The sequence below is a fragment of the Cibotium barometz genome, chromosome 65, assembly GCF_041138505.1.
Source record: "Cibotium barometz isolate CiBa-2024 chromosome 65, ASM4113850v1, whole genome shotgun sequence".
Taxonomy (NCBI): Eukaryota; Viridiplantae; Streptophyta; class Polypodiopsida; order Cyatheales; family Cibotiaceae; genus Cibotium; species Cibotium barometz.
In genome coordinates, this window is record NC_141110.1 from 2,492,883 (window position 1) to 2,520,605 (window position 27,723).

General features: G+C 42.7%; 1 protein-coding gene across 2 annotated transcripts in view; it reads left to right on the forward strand.

The window, feature by feature from the left end:
* The first annotated feature begins 5,496 nt into the window (after nucleotides 1-5,496).
* Nucleotides 5,497-27,723, forward strand: part of LOC147602839 (small RNA degrading nuclease 1-like) — a 73,701-nt gene continuing 51,474 nt past the window's right edge. Inside the window, exons 1-4 of one of the 2 annotated variants that reach the window (XM_086797469.1) lie at nucleotides 5,497-5,709; nucleotides 5,802-5,978; nucleotides 6,360-6,449; nucleotides 6,690-6,758. In XM_086797469.1, coding sequence (XP_086653595.1) covers nucleotides 5,650-5,709; nucleotides 5,802-5,978; nucleotides 6,360-6,449; nucleotides 6,690-6,758 — 396 coding nt within the window. In that variant the 5' untranslated portion in view covers nucleotides 5,497-5,649. The remainder of the gene's footprint in view (nucleotides 5,710-5,801; nucleotides 5,979-6,359; nucleotides 6,450-6,689; nucleotides 6,759-27,723) is intronic. The other variant, XM_086797470.1, reaches the window with a different exon arrangement.

The window sequence follows — 27,723 nt, forward strand, 5'->3', positions numbered from 1 at the left end:
GAACTTCCTTAGCCTTAATCCGACAATACCAGGTTCGTGAGAGTTGGATTTGATTAAGGCGTGAAATTGTAGAAACAGTTCACGCTGTGAAGGGAAAAGGTTTCGTGTCGTGAACTGAAAATGGTTCACGCCATACAAGGTTCTAAAATGGTTCACGCCATGAAATGAAAATGTTTAACGCTGTGAAATGCTATGAAACAGTTCACGTCGTGAATGATTTTTTGTACTTTCATGATTCTTAATTTTGTCAGATCCCATGGTGTCAGAGGTGTCAGGATAAGGTTGCCTATTTTTGGCAAGGTAATCCCGTGAATCGAGACACTAATCACATCATTGATGCCGGAAGCGTTTCACGGCATGAAGTTGCAGAAAACGTTTCACATCATGAACGATTTTCCCACAGTTTCACGTGGGAAATTCTTGAGTTGACTGAGGTGAATTTGGGTGTAAGTTTTGTATATAAAAGGAGTTGTTGAGTTTTAATTCTTTATCTATTTCTTGTTATTTGTTGATTTAGTGGTGCTGTTAGGGAGCTAAATATGTTCCACATTGTTATGGGAATTGGTGTTTGTGGAAAATCTTAAACCCATTGTCCTTGCTACTGAAGACCTTAGAGGTCGATTTGATCCAAGCAAGATGCAACATCAAGTGGTTGTAATGCATTATAAGACTCCACTAAATGGTAGTCTAGCCTAAACACCTTGTTGGTCCTCCTCTACTTTGATGGAGGAGGACACGATGACCCTGTACAATTGGTACATGATGGCCATGCCTAGAGGAGACATGTTCCCCTTGATGTTGACCTCATACCCCTTGTAGGCACTTGGAGATCTTGAGTGAGAGTCATTGTCCTTTTCTTGCTTGAAGGTGAATTGGAAAACTCAACCACTGCAAGCAACTCTCAAACACACCTTAATTACAAGCAACCCTTTCACACGAGCTCTTTCTACATATGTTTACAACTTCCTATCCCCATTGAAATTGAATTTAACGATGAACCAGATCACTTTCGTCGCCCTTGTTTACGCCATCGTGCCCCACAAGACCACATGGCCTTGTTCATAAGTTCAGCACTCATGTTTACACCTGGCCAGAGGCAGCCCCTTCCCCCAAAATAAACCAACAAATGAGCTAAAGCTTAACAATGATAGTAGTACTAGTGTGTGCGAAAAAAACTAAAATCCTATATCTTTTTATACCTTTAATCTTAAAAATCAAAAGTAAGTACTTACATTGCTAAGTATTTTTTCCCTAAAATTCTTGAAAGTTTTATAAGTTCGATTTAGAATTTGACACTTTAAAAAACTCTCACAACAAAATAATTATTGGTATTAAGAGAATCTACTAAAAAGCAACTTTAAAAAACTGACAACAAAATGATTGGTGACATCAAGAGAATCTACTAAAAGCACATTTGTTTGTTGATTAAGAAATTCATAAGGAAAATTATATTTATCATTAAAGAATATAGAATTTGGCTTCCACAAAAATATCATCCATGCTTGTGCATAAATGCACTACAAATATTGCATTGGGTCCTAAAAGGGGCTAAGACTAGTTGAATTTCCTTTACTTGCAAGTTCCAAAATTCTTCATGTTCCACCTCTTAATGAAAAGAAGATTTTATTATAAGTTAGTACTTTGTTATGAAGGCATTAATAATGTGTTTAAACTCTAAGGTTTTTAGAAATACCTTTCAGTCTTCATTTGTAAAGCATGTCTTATCGTTATGGCATCAACCCTCCAAAGCTCTATTGCAACTTCGACATTGGAGGACCTTCGATGGATACTTGCATTAAGGAAGTTGTAGTCTTTGTGGTCAATCTATTTCTCAACTTTAATTTGATAATATTTTGTATACTAAAGCCACACTCACAAATTGCAGTACTAGAGCATTGGACTAATGCAACTTGTGCTAACTTTAGCAACCCTTTATACTTTTCTTGAAGAGTGGTATTATTACTTATGTAAGACCAAGTGTCCCACAAATTCCACCCTTTATAATCATTGGTGGCTTGAATCTTGAAAGTAAGGTATTCCCTTCGAAGAGGTACCAGATCTACAAATTTCTCCATTAACTCACCATTTGCAAGTTTTCTTTCTCCGTAAATTGATATCACCTTGTCTAATTCAATAGCTCCAAAATTCTTAAGCAGCTTTCTATGAGGATAACAAGATGGAGATAGTATTTTAAAACAAGCCAAGGTAGAGTTATCCATAAATCTCTCTTTTAAATCTTCAATAACACTTAATGTGAATGATTTTTAAAAGCTAATAACTAATTCAATATTAGAGCCATCAAAAGAGCGAATTATCTTTTTGCCATGAAAACGGTCACCTTTTATTGAAGATCGCAAACCATGGAGAAAGCCCTTATCCGGTCCATAATCAAGAAGAATAGAGAAACCCCTTGTATCTTCCTTTCTTACATTCATGTCAATATCTGGTTTTGTCATAAACTCTAGTTTCAATGCACAAATCTATGCATTCACAATGCCAGGAATACTAGTAACATCAACAAATGACTTCTGAAATATTTTACTTAACTTTGTCAAATGTTGTTATAGATATGCTAAGAAATGTAGTCCATAAATGAATTATAGAGAAGGCAATTTGCTAAAGACTATGAGATTCTCACTTTGAAAGAACTCGAGGAGAGATTATACCGAGTCATAGAACTTGACATATGAACTACGTTTTTATGCTCCAACAATCATTACCTCGATATTTTTATGTAATTATGTTAAATTTTTATAGATTAAAAGTGGAATTTTGAGCATTCTCAATTCATAGAAAATGCGGGGAAGCTATGGCAAAATTTTTATGAATTTAATTCTATGCATAAATTTAATAATGCTAAAAGTGGAATTTTCACGATATTCTATGCATAAACATTTAAAATGATAAAAGTGGGATTTTTATTACAATTTTGAAAATGTATTCTTGCATGTGTATGCATAAATGTCTAAATGTAAAAAGAGGAATTTTGTTATATTTTAAATATGTATATTCATGGTATGTATATACATGAATATTTTTGTTTATCAAAAGAGGAATTTCCATCATATCTTTAAATAGGAATATACATAATTAATTTTTGGTATCAAAAAGAGAATGTTTCATCATATTTACATGTAGATAATTATGGCATGATGCCTAGGTTCAAAGATAGAAAAGAATATTTAAGAATATTCTATATGAATATTTTAATAAAATGATGTATGCATATTTATTAAAGGATCATTTAGAAAAAGAAATATCCTTCTTAAATTCCATTATTCACAAGTAGAATTATTTATAGTTCTATTATAACCAAGGAAGAATGAATTTTCATATTATTGGATGTTTACCCTTACGATTAGAAATCACAGTTATTTTATGAGATAAATGGAGAGATAACTTTAGGAAATAAATCTAGGAATAAATTCAAATAATTTTGTGCTAGACCATAACCACGTGAGAAAGGTGGGTCAGTAAGATGCCTGCCCATCCCTTGAATCGTAAATTAAGCCAAGACTTGTGACCATTCCCATTTCTTCATCAGTACGAAGAAGGGATAACTGTCTGATTTAGAGAATTTTTCCTAAGCCCGTCTAGAAATAAGTTAGAAATTTGTTTTAAATTGTAATTGATGGATGGATCACCCGAGATACGAGATTCGCGATTTTCATTGAGGAAGTCTGGGTTTTGAAAAAAGGGTCTTATGAAATCCACACTAGAGATGTTTTTCTTGTGAAATGGCTTTTTTGTGAGAGGAAATTAAACTCAATGGGAAAATCTTACTTGCATAGAAACTCTGTTTTTGTAAAGGACTGTCTTATGCCAGAATGCTGGAGGAAGCATTTGGTTTATTGTTAATCTAAGGAGAGTTTACGTTGCAACAGCTGGCGGGGAGTCATTAAAGGACGTCTCTCGTGGGGCAAAGCCTGCCAAGGTCTTGACCAGCCTTGGTATGGTAAAAAATGGTATGCTTTTGGTACGATAGGCAAGGGCCGACGAAGCAGTCCTCCTTGAGTGAAGTGCTAGGACACCTAAGGAGGATCCTAGGTTCTGACCAGGCGATGCTTGGGCTCATGGGCTGCTAGGACACCTATGCGCATGTCGAGGGATATCTTATGGATTAGCAAGAAATTATCTAAGTGAACTGGAACTATGAGATTGGATCTCGTTGGTTGACTAGCTGGTCTTCAAACGGAGAGTCCAGATGACACTTGATTGTAAAACAATGGAACTGGAATATTGAGGATTATGATGGAAACACTCTGGTTTTATTACAGTTTTGTCGTGAAAATAGTTGAATATGAAAAAAGGCGATTTCATATTGGGTGCGAAAGTGGTATGTTTATTTAATATTTTTGCATGAGTGCCGGCTAGGGGGCCTGGGAACTCTTTTCCCTGGTACCCGAGATAAAACACAACCAAATTTTTATAAAGAGGGATCCCACTAATACAGTGGTTAGGCGGTTGGCTATTAACTCATGGGCCGGTTGGGGTTCCTCACTTCAGGGGAAAAAAGCGATGATCTCTATGAACCAAGTGCAAGTCTCTCCTTGATTCGGCCATGTGACCTGCAAGTTTGGTCGAAATAAAAAGGACATTTAAGGCTCTTGACCCGGTTAGATAAATTTTCGTTTTAGAAGATTTTCCTCGAGGAATTTCCCGTGCTTTCTGGATGAGGGAAGTTTTTCCGGTCCCGGTTTCGGAAGAACCGCCGGACTAGTCCCTTGCCCGGACATTCGTGGGCGAGGTCTCGAATGGGAAGCTCTGTCGTGCGCAAGAGGTTGTTACTTCCGCCGCTAGCACCCTGGAGATCGATGCACAAAGAGGGTAGGGGTCTCATATTTAACAAGATCCCGATTTTGTGAATAACGCTTGAGGTGATTACCTGGGGGGAGTCTGGAAGTTGGGGAGAGTAGCGAGTATTGCAAACGGTGGTGGCTTCTCTTAGTAGCTCAGTGAGCTCACCTAGCTGTTGGTATCATGGTTCACCACCATCACATGCATTGAGATTAGCATGCGAGCACCGAGAAGCAAACAACTGGACATGGTGGATAAGATAAGATGGAAATTGTGTGGTCACTGGGGGATGTTATTAATTTATAGTGTTATTCATAAACATTTATATTTTATAACGTTTAGTTTAGTAAACGATTATTTAATGTATAATATAATATAATATATATAATATATATAATGTGATATTATAGAAAACCTTTTATTTTATCAATTAAAGGTAAAGTACCTTGCACATTTAATCATTCAAAGATATTTTGATTATCTATTATATATTAACCATGGACAACCAAGGCACAAGGAGAGGAGAGAAAAAGAAATCTTGGATTTTTAAAAAATAAGAGGGAAAAAATCCTTTCGATTGACCCTTTGTATTCCAGCTTCCATTCCTACGTTTCTCTTCGATTGACCCTTTTACATACGGCAACAATGCGTGAGTTGACTTCTAGTTCCTTTTACTAAGGAAAAGGCAGCAAACCTTTCCCATTCATTTTTTTTTTCAACCTTAGAATCAGGAAGTAAAATTTGGGTGCAAACTACCCTACTATACCCGGTTTTTTTTTTGAACATGATACCCCTCAAAATAGCTCGAGGAAGCAGTACGTCGCAGCCAAAATTCTGGCTACGCTCGCACTCATGGGCGGGCGAAAAGTCTCTGGGTTCACAGAGGAAGGGTTTACAGAGGAAGACAGCGAGGTTAGCTCTCCCCACCTTTTTCTCTCTTGATGCCAATCTGCCTACAGATCGATGCGAAGTTGCTGACTTAGCCTGCTAAACCCTGGATTAAGGTTCTGGTGAAGATCGTGAAAGCAGCGCAAGGTCGCAAGGTGAAGGGTACCAGAGGTGAGTGGAAGGATTTCCTCAAGAGCACAGACAAGAAGCTGGGCGCCTGTGACCCAGCCAAACGCCCCTGGACTACCCTCGCCGCCTTCGTGCATACATTGACCGACGATGCTGACATCCAGGTTCTCTTCCTTCTCTTTTTCACAACAGTTAGGGTTTCAAGAGAAAACAATCTTTTGACAGGGTTCTAAGAGAAAACAATCTTTTGACCTCACGGGCATTTTCTGCTTATTATGGTTGCAATCAGTTCGGAGTTTCATTCAGAATCTCTATTCAGGGTTTTGATCAGAAACCCTAGCAAAGGCTTTTAAGCGAAGCTCTTAAGAGGTCAAGAGTCCTAAGTAGGGTTTTGATTAGGGGTCATAATCAGGGTTTTGATACGGAGTTGTAATCAAGGTTTTGGTCGGACGCTCTAAGCAGGGTTTTGATCAGAAGAATAGCCCTTTCAGTCATAAATAGGCGTCTGTCTTGTAGGATAACTGAATGATAATGGTGAAGTGCAGATGGTCAGGCAGATGAGAGCTTGGGAGAAACGTTGCAAGAAGTTTGAAGAATTTGAATCAGAAGGGATTTGGGGAAACTCCCCAGAACAGGTGAAGCCACTTTTGTTCGGAGGAAAAAATGTCTGGGAATAATTATATCAAACAAAAGAGAGCTTTGAGCAAGAGAGAGAATGACTGCATTGACCTGCAATTTATGGCTCTATGGTCACTGTGCTTTAATTGCTCTATGGTCACCGTGCTTTAATTGCTACTCTATTTTAATTTGTGAGGATTATGACCTCAACATCATGAAAGTCCTCATTGTTTACCATATTGTCTTTGCCAGTGCAGGAGTTGGTTCAGTTAACTCGTCAGCATCGACGATACAAAGAGTATTATACATTTCCATCATCCACTGAGGTCTTGTACTGATGCTTTCTACCATTTATACTCTCATGAATTGTAGAAGCACAATTTCTTAGTGTAAATTCAAACATGGATCACGTAGACCCCTGTGCCAATGGCAAAACACGTACTTGCACCTTGTTGGTAAGGCAAGGCTGCTTAAATTGCTATGGTGTAAGCTTTTCTTGCTTTTAAAGTTTAAACTTTGTTAATCTCTTGGACAAAAACAAACATGGGCAATGCCGGACCTTGCCTCTTGGAAGCAAAGCCGGACGTCCTATCCCTGTATGGGGGAGGAGTGATGCATTAAGAGGGCGAGCCAAACAACATATCTTATCATTATAGTTTTGTCATTTCAAAGGTTTTGTTTTGTGTTCAGTGCCCAGCCCTTAGATCCATGTGTTTCAATGCCCAGCCCTTGGATTTAGCCATGCGCAGATTTAATCAGCATTTAATGCTGTAATATTCAGTCATGGAGCTATTTTGGGACAGCCGACTGCATTTAAGGCAGCCGACTGGTCATCCTAGGGGTAATAAATACCAAGGCCACAATTCAGTTGTGTTAGGCCACAATTCACTTGTGTTATCTCATAATTCACCAAGTGCTAAGGCAATCAAGGGGGCCAGGACAGCCAACGAGTGCTAACGCAAAGGGGTGAAGGACTGCAGGTCAAGGGCAGAGTAATCTCAGCCAAGAAAGGTCAAGTTTTCCTGTATTTTCTTTTAGATTTACATCATTCTAATAAAGCAAATACACCATTCGTGGTGGGGGGCCTACAAAGGGTATTCGGGACCCAATACTGTGTCCTCTCCTCTCTCCCTCTCTCTCTCTATTTTCTGCACATCTTCATTTAGTTTTGTGCATTAATTCCGTCGCGAAAAGTGTGCTGATTTCTGAGCATTGAAGTTACCGATCTCCCCCGAAGCTTCCGCATGTTACAAATCTAAATGAGCTTGCATATATGGGTTACATTGTCACATCATCTTCTGCATCAGCATAAGAAAACAGGGGAATTGTCATTGAAACCGATCCCGTCAAGTGGGAAAGACTCCGTTGGACACCCACACGCTTAATAGCACAACTTTAAAACCACAAATTTGAAATGGACAACTTAAAACAACTTGAAAAATAAATGAACAGAAATGGAAAGATGGACACCAGCACTGGGGCCGGAACGGGCCGACCCCCCCTCAATATATGATATATTTATTGGGAGTATTTAATGAATACAATGCTCCATGGGTTCTGAGAACCAGATAATGTCCATGTACATATGAAAACAGTACCAAACAAATAGGCTCGAATTTCGATGCAGAAGCTCGAAGCAGAACGACCACTAGTGTGGTCCAATCGCTACGGTCCTGTGCTTTCACTGGACTCCGCGGAGAGCGCCTCACTGGTGTTCCGAGACCACGCACAAACAGGCGCTCTCGTACTAACGCCTGGCTCTCCCGATCTCAGCACCTTTGGACCGAGGTTCGCCAATATAGCTTGGACAACCCGGCACCGAACGGGTGTGGCCGTAGAGGGATGAATCCCTTATCAGATTTAAACATAAAATGCTTTACTCAAATCTGAAAATCACTTACTTGAAGATGGTTGATAGAAGACCAAAACTTGTGGTGTTTGTGTAGACTTTGATAACACCCAAGAGATGTGAAGACTTCTTGTAGCCGCCAATGGAAAAGAAGTACAACCTGAGTAGCTGGAGCGTGGCCTGCTGGTGATGGAACAACAGCCCGGCTACAGAGGGCAGCGTGTTGGAAAAGTATGTTCACGATCGGCTGGTGATGGTCACACAGCTGGTTGCTGTAATATGCTGCTGAAGATGGCCTACGTCTGCCTGCAGAGGAACTAGGCAGCACAGCCTGTGGGTAGACAGCAGCCTAAAGCATAGGGGCCGCCTAGCTGATGTGCTCAACCACCTGGCTGCAGAGTCTGTTGAAGGTGGCCCACGACTGTGTGTAGAAGAAGAAAACAGCGCAGCCTTCAAGTTTGCAGCCGCCTGTAGGAGCAGAAAGTACAGCCTGTGGGTAAACAGCAGCCTGCGCAGCCACCTATGCGCAGCAGTACGGAGATAGATGGCGGCCACCTGCAGTGCAGATTGCAGCCAGCCGCCTGGGGACAGGTACGTGCAGTAATATAGGGAGCCGCCTGCAGCAAGCTAGTCGCCAGCAGAAAGAGATGGGAAGAGTCGCCGGTTGGTGAAATCAACGCCAGAGAGAAGCGATGGATGTTAACGCTTGAAAGAGAGAAAACGATTGATGCCTTTTTTAATAAAATTAATGTGGAGATACAACTAGAGATTTCCCACGCATGCATGAAGGGGGACTAGTGGGGGTTGGTGACCATGCCCACCCCCACACTCACTTAAAAGTGGGGCTCCCCACCTTGGCCCCAAAGTGGGTGCCCAAAGGGGGTGCCCAATTTTAAATAAGTGTGAACACCTAACCTTATAAAATGAAGGGTTAGAATTAAAAAACATTAAAACAACATGTGTAACATACTTACCACCTGTTCACATGCACTAAAACTCGTCAGAATACAGAGCAGACTTCACGACTCACTGGCAGGCGTCCCCGCTCAGTAAGTAACACGTCAAGCAGGCAAACACACAAATACATGTCATGCGAAAACAGTTTCAAACATGCAAAATATGTGTGCATGTGCAAATAGTAACATGGACATATCTCCCGTTCATGGAACAAGTACAAAATATCTGTCGGCACAAAACTGGCACGACATAAAAACATAAAAACCTGGTCTTCCTATGGAGTGACAGTCCCATAGGTAAGACACAGTTCCAGGCACGAGTCTCCCTATGGTGTGACAGTCCCATAGGTAAAACACGGCACGAATACTGGCTCTTCCATGGCGTGACAGTCCCATGGATCGAACATAGTCTAGGTCATACACGGGTGGCACTGATCTGGCTCCCGTCCATACGACACCATCCTGCTAACACACAGGTGGCACCAGTCTGGCTCCCGTCCATGTCAGCAAAATACTGGCCTCTTCACACGAGACACTGGCCTGGCCTCAAGTGAACGAGACGCAAAAACTGGAGATGGACCAAATGGTCGGCCAATTGGTGACATCCCCCCGGGCTTCTAAAGAGTTGACCTCAACTGAAAAGCCTCAAGATATGCCTGCAATAATTGCGGATAATCTGCAAAATAATCCTCATTTACCCATTTGGCATCAATAGGCAAATAATTCTTAAACTTCACAAGGTATCTCCTGGAAAGCTTTCCTGCAGGTAGCTTTCTCTCCTTGTGAAAAACAATCTGTTGTGGCTGGAGGATCTCCTGAAGCTCTTCAATCTCTGGCGGATCTTCTGTGACAGGCTCATCAGGATCTGGCCCCACATATTTCCGAAATAGACTCACATGAAAAGCATTGTGAATCTTCCAATGACTAGGTAAAGCAAGTCTGTAGGACACTTCATTGATCTTGTGAATCACCTTGAAGGGTCCATAATAGCGAGGAGAAAGCTTAGGATATGATCCTTCTCGTCCTGGCCTCTTCCGAAGCCTAGCCTTCTCAAATTTCAGCAATACCCAATCACCTTCTTTGACTTCCATGTCCCTTCTATGCTTGTCAGCAGCCATTTTATGCTTATCTTGAGATCTTGCAATGGTTGTCCGCACCTGACCAAAGGCAACATCCAAGTCACGAACATATTCATCAGCTGCAAAAATCTCATCCTTTGTACGAGGGATGGGTGGCAAGACCACTCTGCCATAAATAATCTCAAACGGAGCCTTTCCTGTGGAAGCATGGATTGTATTGTTGTAGGCAAACTCAACAAGTGGAAGATACTTCTCCCATGCACTCTTTTGATCTGCCACATAACGCTTCAATAAATCCAACACGGCCGAATTTACAGCTTCACTTTGGCCATCCGTTTGGGGATGATAAGCTGATGAAAACTCAAGCTTTTAGTATCCATATTATCAAATAAAGCCCTCCAAAATAGGCTTGTAGTCCTGGGATTTCTATCCCCAACAATGGATTTAGGCATACCATGATGCTTAAAAATATTAGCAAGAAAAAGCTTTACCATATGATCAGCTTTAATGGTTTTCTTGACGGGCAAGAAATGAGCTTGCTTGCTAAACCTGTCCACAATAGTCCAAATAGCATCATTCCCATGCTGGGATCTAGGCAAATCCATAATAAAATCCATCGTGATACTTTCCCAAGGTTGCGAGGGAATAGGCAATGGCTGAAGCAAACCTGGAGGCTTTTGCCTGTCAAATTTCACCTTTTGGCAAGTAATACATGCACGCACGTAAGCCTCAATGTCTTTACGCATGCTTGGCTAAAAGAAATACCTCTGAATCATGCGAGTAGTAGGCATAATACCTCTATGACCAGCATAAGGTGGAGCGTGACATTCGTCCATAACCTTTGGACGCAAATCCTTCACCACACATAGGCAATTATCCTTCATGAGATAACCCTCGTTGATAACATAAGAGGCATGTGAATGACCAGCCATCAAATCAGTCCATATATGGCAAAAATCAGCATCCAAATGATACAAATCTCTCATAGCAGATAGATCTCCATGAGAGGCCACTGAGACTGCAGCAACATAAGGCCTCCTAGATAGTGCATCGGCCACTACATTTTTCTTTCCTGGAGTATGCACAATCTGAAAATGAAACATGGACAGAAAGTTTGCCATTCTCATCTGCTTCTCTGAAAGCTTGGTTTGAGATAGAAAGTATCTCAAGCTTTGATGATCTGTCTTGACTACAAATTCAGCCCCAAGAAGATAGTGTTTCCAAATCTTTAAGACGTGAATTACAGCCAAGAGCTCTTTCTCATAGATATCCATATGAAGCTCAGCATCATGCAAACGATGGCTCTCGTATGCAACTGCATGCCCTTCTTAATTTAGGACAGCTTCTATGCAATCACCACAAGCATCACATTCAACCACGAATGACTTGTGCAAGTCAGGAACAATCAATACTGGACCACATATAATAGCATGCTTAAGCTGCAAGAAAGATCCTGTTCCTTTGAAGTCCATTTGAAAGCAGTTTTCTTCTTCGTGAGATCATGTAGAGGAGTGGCAATCAAACGCCTGTAGTACGAACATAATCCCAAAAAACTACGTACTTGATGTACGTTTTCCAATTCGGGCCAATTCCGAATAGTCTCTATCTTTGCAGGATCCATTGTAACTCCATCCTTGGATACAATATGTCCCAGATAATGAATCTCTGAAAGGAAAAACTCACTTTTCTTGGCATTGACGAAAAGTTTATGCTTCCGCAACTCTTCGAACACTGTGACCAAATGAGTTCTGTGTTCTTGCTCATTCTTGGAGAAAACCAAGATATCATCAAAGAAGACTCCTGTAAACTTGCGATGGGGTCGGAATATCCTATCCATCATACGATTAAAAGCAGCAGGAGCATTGGTGAGACCAAAAGGCATTACCAAGAATTCATATAATCCGAAGGCTGTCCTGAATGCAGTCTTATGGACATCTTGTGGCACCACACGTATCTGGTGATAACCACTCTTCAAATCAAGTCTGCTAAAGCAAGCTGAGCCATCAAGCTTATCCAAGATATCATCAATACGTGGAATTGGGAATCTGTTCTTGATGGTAAGCTTGTTCAAAGCTCTATAGTCCACACACATACGGAATGATCCGTCCTTCTTTTGAACAAGAAGCACAGGAGAGCAGTAAGGTGAGGAACTGGGCTGAACCAAACCTTTCTCTAAAAGCTCGTTTACCTGCTTCATAATTTCTTCTTGTTGTGCAGCACTCACTCGGTATGCGGGTTTGTTAGGTGGAGAACTACCTGGCACAAGATCTATACGGTGATCTTCGGGCCTTTGGGGAGGTAATTCACCTGGCAATGAGTCAGCAAAACAATCGTTGAATGCATTAAGAAAATTCAGCCTATCATTAGACATAGCATCCACATTTTGATGATTTGGCACAAGACTATCACGCACAAAAACCAAGTACGCTGAAAGACTCTTTTTCATTGCTTTATTAATTTGGATGTGTGATACAACTGGGATGGAATCCCCTTCTTTGCCAGCATCAATAAAGTGCATGCGGCCTTTATGCATAAAAGAAATCATATTAGACTTGTAGTCTTTGCGGGGCTCAAGCCTATGGTGCCATGGCTTGCCCAACAATACATCACATCCATTCAGAGGAGCAACTAGGAAATGCTCATTATCAAGATAGCCCTGTATATGGATACGCAACTTCCCAATCAAAGGGGTAACGTGCACCTCTTTACCAATAAATGCAACTTCGGCTTCAATCTGAGGTCCCATGTTTTCAACCTCAATACCCAATACAGCTGCCATTTGCATAGAGATGAAATTGTCAGTTGCACAGTCATCAAACATGAAGAGTGCGGGCTGATCCTTGATTTGCCCCCAAGCCTTGCAAACCATACGCTCTTTTGCATCATGACCTGTATTACCTTGCACATCAGGAACTGCATGAACATTAGCTTTGGTGTGCTTGTCCTCGTGCTTTGATTTGCGATCTGGGCATTGTCGAAACATGTGGTCTTTGCTACCACAAGAAAAGCATTTTCCATCCTTAGCATATTGCTCTCTTTGCTCCGGAGTTAAACCGAATTTGTTCTTCCTTGGGCCCTGTTCTTTAGATGTGTTATTTTCAGCTTTACCACCCTTGTAGGACTCCCGGAAGTTCTTTTTAGGTGGCTGTCCACCCTTTTGCTGATTTGGGACAGCCTTGTCCTTCCCCTTGGAACCTCCTTGATCCTGCTTGATCTTGAGCACCAATTGTTCCGTAGCAAGAGCAGAAGCTGTAAGTTGTTGCAACGTATGTTTTGGGTGCAATTCAATACCCGATCTATATGCAGGTTGCAATCCAGAACGAAACTTCCTCTTTCTTTCATCCTCTGTGATTTGCATGAAGGGTGTCACTTCCAGCAACACTTTCCAAAATTTGTTAACATACTGTTGCACACTCTCATTATCTTTTTGTTCCAGCCTGTCCCACTTTTGAGTGAGAGTTTGCTCTGCATTGGGTGGCAAGAACTGAGCATAAAATCTATCTTTGAATTCCTTCCAAGTAGAGATGGGATCCTTGGTGATCTTTTCAGTGATCCACCAGTGGGCAGCAGTCCCTTTTAGAAACATGCTAGCATGGCGCACCTTTGATTTTTCTGTGAAATCCTCATCGCTAAAAGCAATGTCGAACTGTGCCACAAACGCTAACACCTTAGAAGCATCATGTCCACCATGAAAGACATCAAATTTGACAGATTTATCACCTGCTTTGAACTCCTTGAGCTTCCTGGCATGAGGCTCATGGTCTTCTCTTTTTCTTTTCCCCTTATCCAACGGGGTAGCCCTGTCTGCATGGGCTCCATGGGCCGTCATAGAAGCTTCATGGGGCACGGTGGCATGTGCTCCACGAACTCGAAGCTCAGATGCATGTGACTTACCTGCATATGGCATGGTCTCTCCATGAGACAACTCAGAAGGCAAAATTTTTCTGGAAGTAGACCTGTCACCATGAGATACATATCTTGCATGCATGTGACTTTCATGCCCTCCATGAGCACTGGCATACATATATCTATCAGGCTTTGTGCCTTGTGGAGAGGATGCATGACGAGAGGTGACGGTCACCTCTTCCTTTTGCATAAAAGATTTCAGCCTTTGGGATGCGGGATCTCCATGCTTCAAACGAGGTGGATTTCTGAATTTCAGCTCTCCGTCATCCCCCTCTTTGATATCACCTTTGCGAAGGAGATAGGCAAGTGCCAACTCCCTTGGTTTCTTGCCCACTTCACGAGCCATTGATTCAAAAGTTACATCAACCATAGCATCAGCCTTCCTGGCTTCAATAGCACTTTGTAGATGGGGATCTTCATGCAAAAACTTTAATTCTTGCTCTTGAGCCTGCAAAAGTTTTCTCATATGTTCCATTTCAGCCCTCATAGCATCAGGCTCTTGTTCAAACATAACTGTCTTTCCTGGAGACAGTTTACCCTTGGATTCACTATCCATAACCCTTTCAAGGGGCTTGTGTCTACCTCGCAGGGCATCAGACCCACGAGAAGCACTAGATGGACCCCTCGAATTTGGCACTTCCAAAGGGTTGCCTTGGCTGTCCATTGTGTTCAAAGTTTGCTAAAAGCGGGATGTCCAGTACACAGGTTCGTTTCCCCACTAGGAAGAGGGAAACAACCTGGCTTTGATACCAATGACACCGATCCCGTCAAGTGGGAAAGACTCCGTTGGACACCCACACGCTTAATAGCACAACTTTAAAACCACAAATTTGAAATGGACAACTTAAAACAACTTGAAAAATAAATGAACAGAAATGGAAAGTGTAACGCGCGGAAGCTCTGGGTAGTCTTCTTTCAGCCCTAAACACTCTTGAAGACCTTCTGATGCAAAAACGCACCATGATGCAAAAACGCAGGTAGAGAGAGAGTAGAGAGAGAGAGAGTGAGAAGTGCTGGAATTTCAGTATATACTATGTACAAAAAAGGTACAGATCTTTGCAGCCATGGGCTGCCCTCATTAAAAGGTTCCTAACCCTAAATTCTGTCCCTATGGGACCTCTAAGTGACCCACACCCCTAGTGGGAGTGAATGACCAAAACAAGGAGCACTTGGTGGCTTTTATAGTGTTCTTGGACATTGTGTAAGCTGGCCGACTGCTGGTCGGCCAGTTCTAAAAACATTTAATGCTTTTCCTTTTAACGCAGCCGCCTGGTCTTGTTCATGATGCGCAGCCTGCTGCCTTTGTCCCCTGGTTCAGCCGACACCTCCTACAGCCAGCCGACTTCTTCCTCTTGATCAAGGTTTGCTCCAAGTCCTGCTCCATCATCTTCTACTGGTTCATGTTTCTTTATCTGGCTGCCTCTTCTGGATCTAGCCCTGAGCATGTCCATGGCATCTGTGATGCACATGACATCCCCCTCTGCTAAACTTGATGACGGGAATCCAACCTGCTCTTGGATGACTGTCATCATCCCAATCCTGTTCCGAAGTCCCTCTGTCATCATCCATCCCTGGCAAACCTTTTTCTCTGAAAATCCGGTCTGTTCTCCAAACCACTCTGTCTCTGATGAAGATCTATGCATCTGGTCTTCCTCTAGTCCACAATCCATTCCTGCCCTGACTCTGAACACCGTCTTGGTCTTCGTTCCTGGAACTGAGTCTGGCACTCTCACATCACCCTTGGAGGATCAACCTCCCTTGGGACCGTTCCCTTAGAACCCATCTGGCTCACGGAACTGCCATCCCCATCTGGCACTGTGGAACACCACCAACAAACCTCCTGGGAGTTCTTCCCGATCTGTGTTCCCGCCTTGGGCTTCGAATCCGTGTACTTTCCTGTACCTTGGACCTGTACACCATCATATGGGACTGAATCAGTGTTTAGCTTTGCTGAGCCTGTTGCTCTGATACCAATGTAACGCGCGGAAGCTCTGGGTAGTCTTCTTTCAGCCCTAAACACTCTTGAAGACCTTCTGATGCAAAAACGCACCATGATGCAAAAACGCAGGTAGAGAGAGAGTAGAGAGAGAGAGTGAGAAGTGCTGGAATTTCAGTATATACTATGTACAAAAAAGGTACAGATCTTTGCAGCCATGGGCTGCCCTCATTAAAAGGTTCCTAACCCTAAATTCTGTCCCTATGGGACCTCTAAGTGACCCACACCCCTAGTGGGAGTGAATGACCAAAACAAGGAGCACTTGGTGGCTTTTATAGTGTTCTTGGACATTGTGTAAGCTGGCCGACTGCTGGTCGGCCAGTTCTAAAAACATTTAATGCTTTTCCTTTTAACGCAGCCGCCTGGTCTTGTTCATGATGCGCAGCCTGCTGCCTTTGTCCCCTGGTTCAGCCGACACCTCCTACAGCCAGCCGACTTCTTCCTCTTGATCAAGGTTTGCTCCAAGTCCTGCTCCATCATCTTCTACTGGTTCATGTTTCTTTATCTGGCTGCCTCTTCTGGATCTAGCCCTGAGCATGTCCATGGCATCTGTGATGCACATGACAGAAAGATGGACACCAGCACTGGGGCCGGAACGGGCCGACCCCCCCCTCAATATATGATATATTTATTGGGAGTATTTAATGAATACAATGCTCCATGGGTTCTGAGAACCAGATAATGTCCATGTACATATGAAAACAGTACCAAACAAATAGGCTCGAATTTCGATGTAGAAGCTCGAAGCAGAACGACCACTAGTGTGGTCCAATCGCTACGGTCCTGTGCTTTCACTGGACTCCGCGGAGAGCGCCTCACTGGTGTTCCGAGACCACGCACAAACAGGCGCTCTCGTACTAACGCCTGGCTCTCCCGATCTCAGCACCTTTGGACCGAGGTTCGCCAATATCGCTTGGACAACCCGGCACCGAACGGGTGTGGCCGTAGAGGGATGAATCCCTTATCAGATTTAAACATAAAATGCTTTACTCAAATCTGAAAATCACTTACTTGAAGATGGTTGATAGAAGACCAAAACTTGTGGTGTTTGTGTAGACTTTGATAACACCCAAGAGATGTGAAGACTTCTTGTAGCCGCCAATGGAAAAGAAGTACAACCTGAGTAGCTGGAGCGTGGCCTGCTGGTGATGGAACAACAGCCCGGCTACAGAGGGCAGCGTGTTGGAAAAGTATGTTCACGATCGGCTGGTGATGGTCACACAGCTGGTTGCTGTAATATGTTGCTGAAGATGGCCTACGTCTGCCTGCAGAGGAACTAGGCAGCACAGCCTGTGGGTAGACAGCAGCCTAAAGCATAGGGGCCGCCTAGCTGATGTGCTCAACCACCTGGCTGCAGAGTCTGTTGAAGGTGGCCCACGACTGTGTGTAGAAGAAGAAAACAGCGCAGCCTTCAAGTTTGCAGCCGCCTGTAGGAGCAGAAAGTACAGCCTGTGGGTAAACAGCAGCCTGCGCAGCCACCTATGCGCAGCAGTACGGAGATAGATGGCGGCCACCTGCAGTGCAGATTGCAGCCAGCCGCCTGGGGACAGGTACGTGTAGTAATATAGGGAGCCGCCTGCAGCAAGCTAGTCGCCAGCAGAAAGAGATGGGAAGAGTCGCCGGTTGGTGAAATCAACGCCAGAGAGAAGCGATGGATGTTAACGCTTGAAAGAGAGAAAACGATTGATGCCTTTTTTAATAAAATTAATGTGGAGATACAACTAGAGATTTCCCACGCATGCATGAAGGGGGACTAGTGGGGGTTGGTGACCATGCCCACCCCCACACTCACTTAAAAGTGGGGCTCCCCACCTTGGCCCCAAAGTGGGTGCCCAAAGGGGGTGCCCACTTTTAAATAAGTGTGAACACCTAACCTTATAAAATAAAGGGTTAGAATTAAAAAACATTAAAACAACATGTGTAACATACTTACCACCTGTTCACATGCACTTAAACTCGTCAGAATACAGAGCAGACTTCACGACTCACTGGCAGGCGTCCCCGCTCAGTAAGTAACACGTCAAGCAGGCAAACACACAAATACATGTCATGCGAAAACAGTTTCAAACATGCAAAATATGTGTGCATGTGCAAATAGTAACATGGACATATCTCCCGTTCATGGAACAAGTACAAAATATTTGTGGGCACAAAACTGGCACGACATAAAAACATAAAAACCTGGTCTTCCTATGGAGTGACAGTCCCATAGGTAAGACACAATTCCAGGCACGAGTCTCCCTATGGTGTGACAGTCCCATAGGTAAAACACGGCACGAATACTGGCTCTTCCATGGCGTGACAGTCCCATGGATCGAATACAGTCCAGGTCATACACGGGTGGCACTGATCTGGCTCCCGTCCATACGACACCATCCTGCTAACACACGGGTGGCACCAGTCTGGCTCCCGTCCATGTCAGCAAAATACTGGCCTCTTCACACGAGACACTGGCCTGGCCTCAAGTGAACGAGACGCAAAAACTGGAGATGGACCAAATGGTCGGCCAATTGGTGACAGTCGTCTGCTGAATAGGATAACCCATGTATTTGCTGCAATAGGAATACAACACAACCATAAATCCTCTCCATAAACCAAAGATGATTGCTCCTCCTTTGGTGCCTTCATCACAACACAAAGAGAAACATGCTCTGACGCCTGCCTTATATGGAGGCTGGGCAGTCTGTGTGGGCTGCCCCACACTCGCCCCATAGCCATTTCAAGGCTGGATAACCTGTCGGCTACCCTTGGCATGCCCCTAGGGCTGTCTTACAGCCCTCCCATGGCCTACCCATGGCTGGTGGGTACAACCAAGGCCTTCCTGGCCCTTATGGGGACTGTCTTGTACTTTTCCCCATGCCCACAAGAGTTCTTGGGGTAACCCTATGGGCTGGCCTCTTTTCCTAAATGCAAACCCTAACTGTCTACACAGTGTTCTGGCATCCGGTATCATACCAGATACACAAAGTCAGTGACATCATTCCATAGGGAGACTCACAGCGCGGATTGGCACTGTTTCATGTGCAAGACAATGTACACGTGACCTTGGACTCATGTGCAGGACAACGCACACCTGACCTCGGACGACCAGGATGGATTCCTGGCTGACTCGTCCCGTACTAGGCTCATATGGGACCAATTTACCATCCCAGGTCTTGCACCTTCTGTACATATATGTCTACGTGGCATCCAAGTGCGGGATGCATGTGACAAGATTATAATTAAGCAGCGTTAGATCCAACTCGACTAGGTCAGGCTCTATGAGCATTTAAATCTCAACAAGCAATGTTGACCTGCGAAATCCCAGAAATAGATAAAGTCCTTGTCTTGAGATGAGACCACAATAGCGAATAAGAACCTGTAGGTGCTGCAAGGAATGTGTAACAGGCTTGTGCCTACTAGAGATACCACTATTTACTTCAAAAATTTCTAACAAAAAAGTAATTTAAAACACACAACAATGCAGTTATGGGATGCAAAAATAAAGTGCAAACATGCAAGGGACGGGAAGAAGTGGGCTGTTTCCTCCCTTAGGGTATCATTTATCCCAAAGGAACAGAAGTCATTTTCTTAAAATACAAGGGCTCGCCAAGCCAAAGTCCCGCACATATAGGAGTTTAGATATTTATGGAACAATCATCTCTTGTTCTGTCCTTCCGATAGAGGATCATAACCCTTTGATGTTGTTCTGTCTTTTTGATAGAGGATCATAAACCCTTTGATGGTATATATATTGTTGTTGTATCATAGCATCCGACTAATGACCAGTAAGAGTGAGAATATCCAATAGAATCATATAAGTGAAAGCAGTAAATCTGATCGTTCAGTAGTCACTTTAGAAAACCAGGTGTCTGCAGGTCGTTTTCAATGAAATGACAATATGAATTTTCTCTAGACTTTGTAAAAGAAAAATATTGCTTTAAAACAGGCATTTTAAAGCCAAACAGCAGTGTTTCTGTGACATACCTCACCTTGGCAGCCACACGGCAGCGAAGTTGGTAGTTGGGCAGTAGGGCAGAAGGCATCCAGGCCTAGAGGACATTCGAGCAGCAGTCGGCAGGTCGGATAGATGCACATCTGGGCGGACAGGGCCATGGGCAGCATACATGTGAAAACGTAAGTTTGATTGCTTGTTGTGGGTTATTATAACAGGCTGCCGACATGATTAAAAGTGGCTGACCAGCACTATGGTGTGTATATATATGCACTTAGTCAAATTCTTCTCAGCACAAGCCTGCTTCAGAGCATTTTTCTACATATGGGCTGGCTAGGAGATCTTCAACAGTGCTTGGGCTTTGCTTTTTCATTTCTTAGTCATCTTTTGTATTGGAGATTCAATTGTAACACTTTCTTCTTTTACACAATGCAAAACTGAAGGATCAGAGAAGGACAACAGAGCCTAGATAAGGGGCATTAAACGTCTCCATGGCTACCAAGAAGAGAGAGAGAGAGAGAGAGAGGGAGAGAGATGATTTGCACGACTCAATGAGTATTGAATTGACTGATTTGAAGTACAGCAAGTACATGCTTTTATAGATTGCAAACCTTATCTTTTGACCCACATAAATCACATACACTAATAAGACAAGTACTTATCTTACTCCCATTTAAGGGTGGGTTCACACACTTACACAAACTCGGATACACATATAGAAGGTGGAGACACACACGAGAGTCTAAAATACCCAACAAACCCCCCTTCGGAGTCAAGGAGGTGTTATGAGGATAAGCCTTCATACACTTGGTGATTTGGGCCCATTGGCACCACGTGATGCAAAAGATCACAGTGTTCATACCTTATGTGATACAACAAATCGCAGACAAGCTTGCAAAAGGAGCTTGACCACACCTTTGATTCTTCAGTCTCCTGAACTAGCCTCCCTGACTTAAAACAGGTTCATGAGAAAATTATAGAGCCTTTTATAGCACAAGGTGGTACAAACACAAATGGATAAAAATACAACATACATTTAGTCCATCTCATTTTGGGGACATCCCGGGTAGAGGACCCAACTTAATACACATGAAAAGTGAAGTGGGCTAAAAAGCCCAGTCGATATCTATCTCTTCAAGAATTAAGTAGTAAAGACTTTATCAGGTAATGCTGAAGAAGTCTCTAGCTTCTCTGGTTCTTCCTCCTCTGAATTTGCATCTTCTTCTCCTGTCACCAAGTTTGCATGGTTCTTTGCTTGTTCCTTGGCCATTTTCTTGAAGCACTTGTCTTCAGTATGGACCGACTTTTTGCAATAGGTGCACTTCATTGCCTTGCCTTTGAATTTGCTTCTATTTCACTTTGTTCCTTCGTCCAATTTGACAATTTAACAAAGGTATCCTTTGCTCTTAGGGGGTGTACTTTTAGGAAGACCTACATACAACGTGCGTTCAAATTGTATTAAAAAATACCCTTTTCTGTGAATTTTGACTTAATAAAATGACCCCTTTTTCTTTAGATGAGCAAGAAGTGATGACTGACTGCTACTATAGTCGACGCTGGGGGGCAAGGGAAACCAGGGTACGAGTAGGCGGCGAAAGGCACAGGCAAGTAAGAATCGTCAAGGGCGAGAAAAAAAGAAAACCCGTCTTTAGGGGGTGAAAATGGAGCTTGGCGAGGTAAGGGTGCATTGATTTGATGGGTTTGATCTTTCATCTCTAAATGCTTTTCACAGGAACATTGATGCTATCATGTGGAAGATAGATGGAGAGAAGAGAGAGAAAAATGCAATGCTTTCACCCAATCTATTATATCTTCATATTATCAAAAGAGTATTAAGTGTTTATACAAATTCGGTGGCCTGAAGCCCACCTAAAAGGAGTCTTGACTATGAAAAGTCCAATTCTTGACCTAGTCTATGACCTATTTCTAAAGTGGGAACTAGATGATTATTACTTTGCATATATAGGCCCCAAATGCTTCAATCAGCCAGGTAAAGAGCTATCAGCCAGATCTGTCCTATGATATTTAGCATTAAATGCATCGCTTTCACATGTGGACCGTCTCAATGTTGCCGATTGGTCCTCACTCTTGCCGAATGCTTCATGGGCTTCCTTTAAGCCTATACGAAGCTTAAATCTAGTCTTAATTTGGTTGTAAATCTGAGATTAGGCATGTCCATGAGCAATGCACATGACATCTCCTCTACTAAACTTGATGACGGGCTTCTAACTTGTGACCTTGGATGATTGTCATCATCACTTTGTCTCCTCATGAAATCCCACTCTCATCCTTCTTGCAATCTTCTACTAAAAACCTTGCAATCCTTTGATTTCACTCCACAGCATGATGTAGACTGTGCATTTATTCCACTTTGTCCCCTTGTCCTTGATGCCCTATCCCTTAACACTTCCATGATCTTCTTTCTTGAGATTGATCCTTGGTTTCCTTGCATCCCTTCCCATGGATGATCATCATCCCTTGGAACCGTTACGGTGAAAGCCTTTCTTGGTATGTCCCAAGTGGCATCCGAAGGCCAGGTCTGCCATTCTTGTGGGTTATGCTGTGCAACCTCACCAACCTCATGGCTTTCTTTCATGTTGGTGTTACTTATATTGGGCCTTATTCCTGGACACTTTTCTTGTACCTTGGACTTGTGCACCTTTCTCCAATTATGGTCTATGTTGGTATATATACACGACACCCCTTTTCTCACTATGATTAATAATGCTCTCGTTGGACTTCCCAAATGCATCCAACAACCCTTCCAATGTAGAGGTGGCTTACCAAGAAGCTTCTTCCTTAGGTAGCCCTCGCCATTTGACCAAGTACTCCACTAATGTACGGCTGCGATGAACTCTTTCTCTTGTACCCAATATTGCTTTCGGCACATACTCAATCATGTCCTCCTCGTTCATTTGTGGAAGCTCACTTGTGAGTATCAAACTCACATCTTTGCATACCAATTTGCAATCCATCTTTGTTCCATTATCGACTTGAACTTCATGCCACAAACGTAAAGCTATCATGGATATTATGTGTAACTATTTGGCCCTCCTGGCTCTTAATCACATATTGGAACTCATGCTTGGACACATGGACAGATTGATGAAAGCATGGAAACAGGCTTCATGAAGTTGGCACAAGAAAAAGCACCAGTTTTGGTCAAAAACAAGGAAAAGCAGAAAAGTCAAATTGAGTTGACCTTGAGCCAAGGGCACACCATTGGATAGAGGAGGTTGAGCCGAACCAAAGAGCTAAAGGCTGCTTTTCCAAAAAGTAGCTCTAGGGTCAAAAAGCAAGGCCTTGAAGTTGGAAAAGCAAAGTTAAAGAACTTTGACAAAAGTGAGTAATATTTTATTATAAAGTGGAAGAAAAGGGAAAAAGGCAAAAGCAAAAGCTTGGTGTTAAGCTCTTGGCAAAAAGCAGAGCCCACTTCAAGTATAAAAAGGCTTGAATCTCTCGTGTAGTATCATGAAGGAGATCGTGGAGTGTGTGTGTGGGCATCATTATGATTATGGAGAGCTTCTACTTTGCCATCAACGCCTTCTCCAACTCGCTTTTCAGATGTATGGTTAGCCCTAGACTTGTATGGGCATATGCATGGGCGATATGGACGCATGTGTGGAGCTGTATGGACATGTGCGGAGCTATACGGATTGAAAATTTCAAAAACCCTAAAAATTTCAAAAATCCTAAAACTGCTCCAAAAACCGCTTTCTGGAGGTTTTTATCACTAGAAAACCATTAAAACATGATTTATATCAGTTTTCTTTCTAGAAAGAGCTTTTACATGGTTTCCTTCATCGACAAGGTTGTAGGAGTTGTGGACATTACTCATGGGATGAGCAAGTGATCCTTGGACTTGAACTTGGATTTGGACTTGGAACTTGGACTTGGATTTGAACTTGGACTAGGACCTAGACTTGGACCTGGATTCATTGGATTTGGATATTGGATCTGGTACTACCTTAGCGAGAGTTTCTTGTGGGTCATCTGCATGGTGTGCTTGGCATCAGAGATCTCATGCCTCGCCATCGAACTTGACTTGGATATCCTTGTTTGTTTTGTATTCATTGATTGGATTGATCCTTGCCAGCGTGCTTGTGGATTGTTCCTCAATAAATTCCTGAAAGGTGCCAGGGTCTGTTCCTCGCTCAGTTTGGTGTATTGTGCAAGATCCCTGTACTCTTCTCTCTCTCCTCTCTCACTCTCTATCTTTACCTCTTGGACACGTGGTTGAATCTGTCACACGGCACACCCTGTTGGGCTTACAGTGGTATCAGAGTAGGATTTCTCTTGAAGAAACTTTCTTGGGGTAATAAAGCCATGTCGAGACCATAGGGAGACCAAGGGCCTCATGAAGGGAACAACTATGAGGCCAATACAAGACTTCAAGATGGAAACCAAGGCTGTCGATCTATTTCTCATGAAACTGCCACGGCCATGAAATCAGCAGAATTTCCTAGCTTGGAGAGCCAAGAAGGAACATGACCAAAGAACGGCTCGAATGTTTGAAGATTTCATCAAGGATCAAGCCACCGAAGTCGAAGGAGATGAAGCTGACAAAGCCTATCTTTGAGCCAAAGGAGTCACCATTGCAGAAGGATCTAGAGCTACCAGGTCTTCTTACTGTGGAGGAAACAGGGGGGCCATTCCTAGGCCTGCTAACTTAGATGCAGCCTGGTCAGTTAAGCGATAAGACAGAGAGACCGGAAGATCATCAGATTGACATCATGCCACGAAGTTTATCAAGTGGTTTGTAGTGAATGCTTGTCATTGCAAGTTTTGACAAAGCCTCGGGATCTTTGTGGACCAAAGTTGAAACATAATTCTTTGAAGCATTGAAACTTTATGCTAGCAAAGGACTAGTGTTGGTTATTCTAGACCTTTTTGTGGTTGAACATGATGAAGATTACATTGGAGTGGTCTTGAACCAAGAAGGCCATACTGTGGCCTATGAACGTCAAAGACAACAAGCTAGCAGATTCATTCTCTCAGAGACCCATGAGCCATGCAGTTTTTATGGGTTATCATATGGTAAGGGTCTTTATGCTAAGAAGATTTCAAAGATGTTTTGGAACAGATTGTAGAATGAAGATTTTGGTGACTTCTTATGTCATCGAAAAGGGTTCTCTTATGATGCAAACATGTTTATGTGAGACAAAGGACTTGAAGCCAAAAGTGACTACAACTCAAGCTTGGGAGAAGCTACAACTATTGGCTCTAGCAAAAAGAGCATTAAGTTTTATGTTCAAGAATGTTTGGAGGTCAAGTTTGACCGACAAAAGCCAGCAAGAATATTGTACCCGTTGAATGTTCCATGGGAGAGTATTGTTATGGATTTTATCTTTGGATTGCTAAAGTCAGAGAATGATGGTATTTAGACCTCTTTAGGAAACCAAGAAGATCTACCATGTATGTCAACGGTTGGACCTTTCAGATCATTGGAGGATATATAATGTCTTTCATGACAGTTTATGGAAACCATGTACAGGTTTACTTGAAGAGGAGCCTGTTTTGAAGGATCCACAAGGGGAAAGAGCCAGAACAATGTGAGAAAAAGAGGAAAGACAATGGTCAAAAAGTTTCTCTTGGAATTCGAGAATTATTTGCTATTGGATGCGAAATGGATCTCAAAAAAGTACTTCAAACACTCTCTAGGTATACTTCGAGCTTATGAGGAAGTGGTTGGTCTAGATGTATTAGAAGTACAGATACGGATGTCTTGCGATCAAGACAGATTCAAGAGGGAGGGAATTGTGCCTTTAGCTCTCTTCATTGTATATATATTGGTCCAGATGCATTTGAAGTACAGACACATTCAAGAGGAAGAGAATTGTGGCTCTAGCCCTCTTCATTGTATATATACTGGTCCAGATGTATTTGAAGTACAGATATGGACGTCTTGCGATCAAGGCATATTCAAGAGGGAGGGAATTGTGTCTCTAGCTCTCTTCATTGTATATATATTGGACTGGAATTGATCATTATTATGCTTATATAATGATTAGTTGGACATGCTCTAGCTTGGGTGGCGGCGATGTGCGATAGCCCAAGGAGAAAGATTTGTATATGGGAGGCAACGATACGAGATGACTCATTGGACGACAACGATGCCAGAATGAGATTTGTATATGGGAGGCAATGATGCCAGATGACCCATTGGACGGCAACGATGCTATATATCTTGGACTTCATAGTCAGGTGGTCATTGCAACTAGATGACCCAGATGACTATTGGACACTGATGACGTTAGTGGGGATGTCGTAGTATCTAGTCCATGCTATGCATAACGGAGTTGATAGTTATATAGTCTTGTGGGTTGACTACCATGAGTATATAACATGCACGTTCCTAAAAGGTGAATTTGGGCATGCTCATGGATTCATTTAGGTATATAATTCAGGTGTATTAGCGGACATGTAGATTTCACATTGTGAAGTTTTCGTCTGAGTTGCGGCCAGTTGATCTTGTGCTAATTCTTTCTATCTCTAGCGGTGCATTATCGACTACTTATTTGCTATACTAATTCTTTCTATTTGCTACATCCCTTAGTGCTAGGCTTCATTATGGTCGAGTCTACCCTGCATCTCCGGAGGTTTGACAGAAACTCAGTATGAAGGCCTTTGTGTGAATATATGCTCTTATGTGTGTGTGTGTGTGTGTGTGTGTGAGCATATCTTGATACAGAGTTCTACACCCACTATTGGGCACTGATGACATTAGTGGGGATGTCGTAGTATTTAGTCCATACTATGCATAATGGAGTTGATAGTTATATAGTCTTGTGGGTTGACTACCATGAGTATATAACATGCACGTTCCTAAAAGGTGACTTCTTCACTATGAGAACTGAATGGAAAAGGCTTCTACATCTGCTGGGAAATACCTTAGTCACCACTGACCTGTTTGATCTCCGTCGTTCCTGAACTTGCTGATTTGATGTTGGAGCAAACTTCCGCCTTCTTATGTGGAAGAGAATCCCCTGCTGCCAATTGAAGGCCAAAACTCCATTTACTCCTTTGATGATGGATGCCATTCTGCCCCAAAAAACACATGGATAAAACATGTATGCCTTGCAGATGCAAGATGCTAGACTGACTGCTAGGATGACTACTATGCTGATGCAAGCCCTGTGCAACCCTATATGCTGTGCAAGAATGCAGATGGATGGGTTACTCATGCATGCCTAAGGGGAAAACCCCAAGGATGGCTTGCAAGATCTTGAGAACTAGATTCAACCGAGCGGAAGCTATAAACATGTTGGCTTACTGAATGACTTTTGGAATGAACATGATCTAAGGCTACTTACCCTGTAAAGCTCTGATACCAATGTGACATGCGGGGGATTGATCGTCGTAAAACAACCTTAGGCTAATACTAATACTTCACTTAATGATACTTAGAAGATAGACAATGGTGTCAATGCAATGCAGCTATATTAAATGCAATGGTTATAAGTTACAATTGAGATCTATGAATATATCTATGCTGAATATCCTTCTCAGAATGAGAGAGATATGCTGAATGCTGATGGTGAATGGCTGCTCCTTTCTCCACTGCTGAGGTT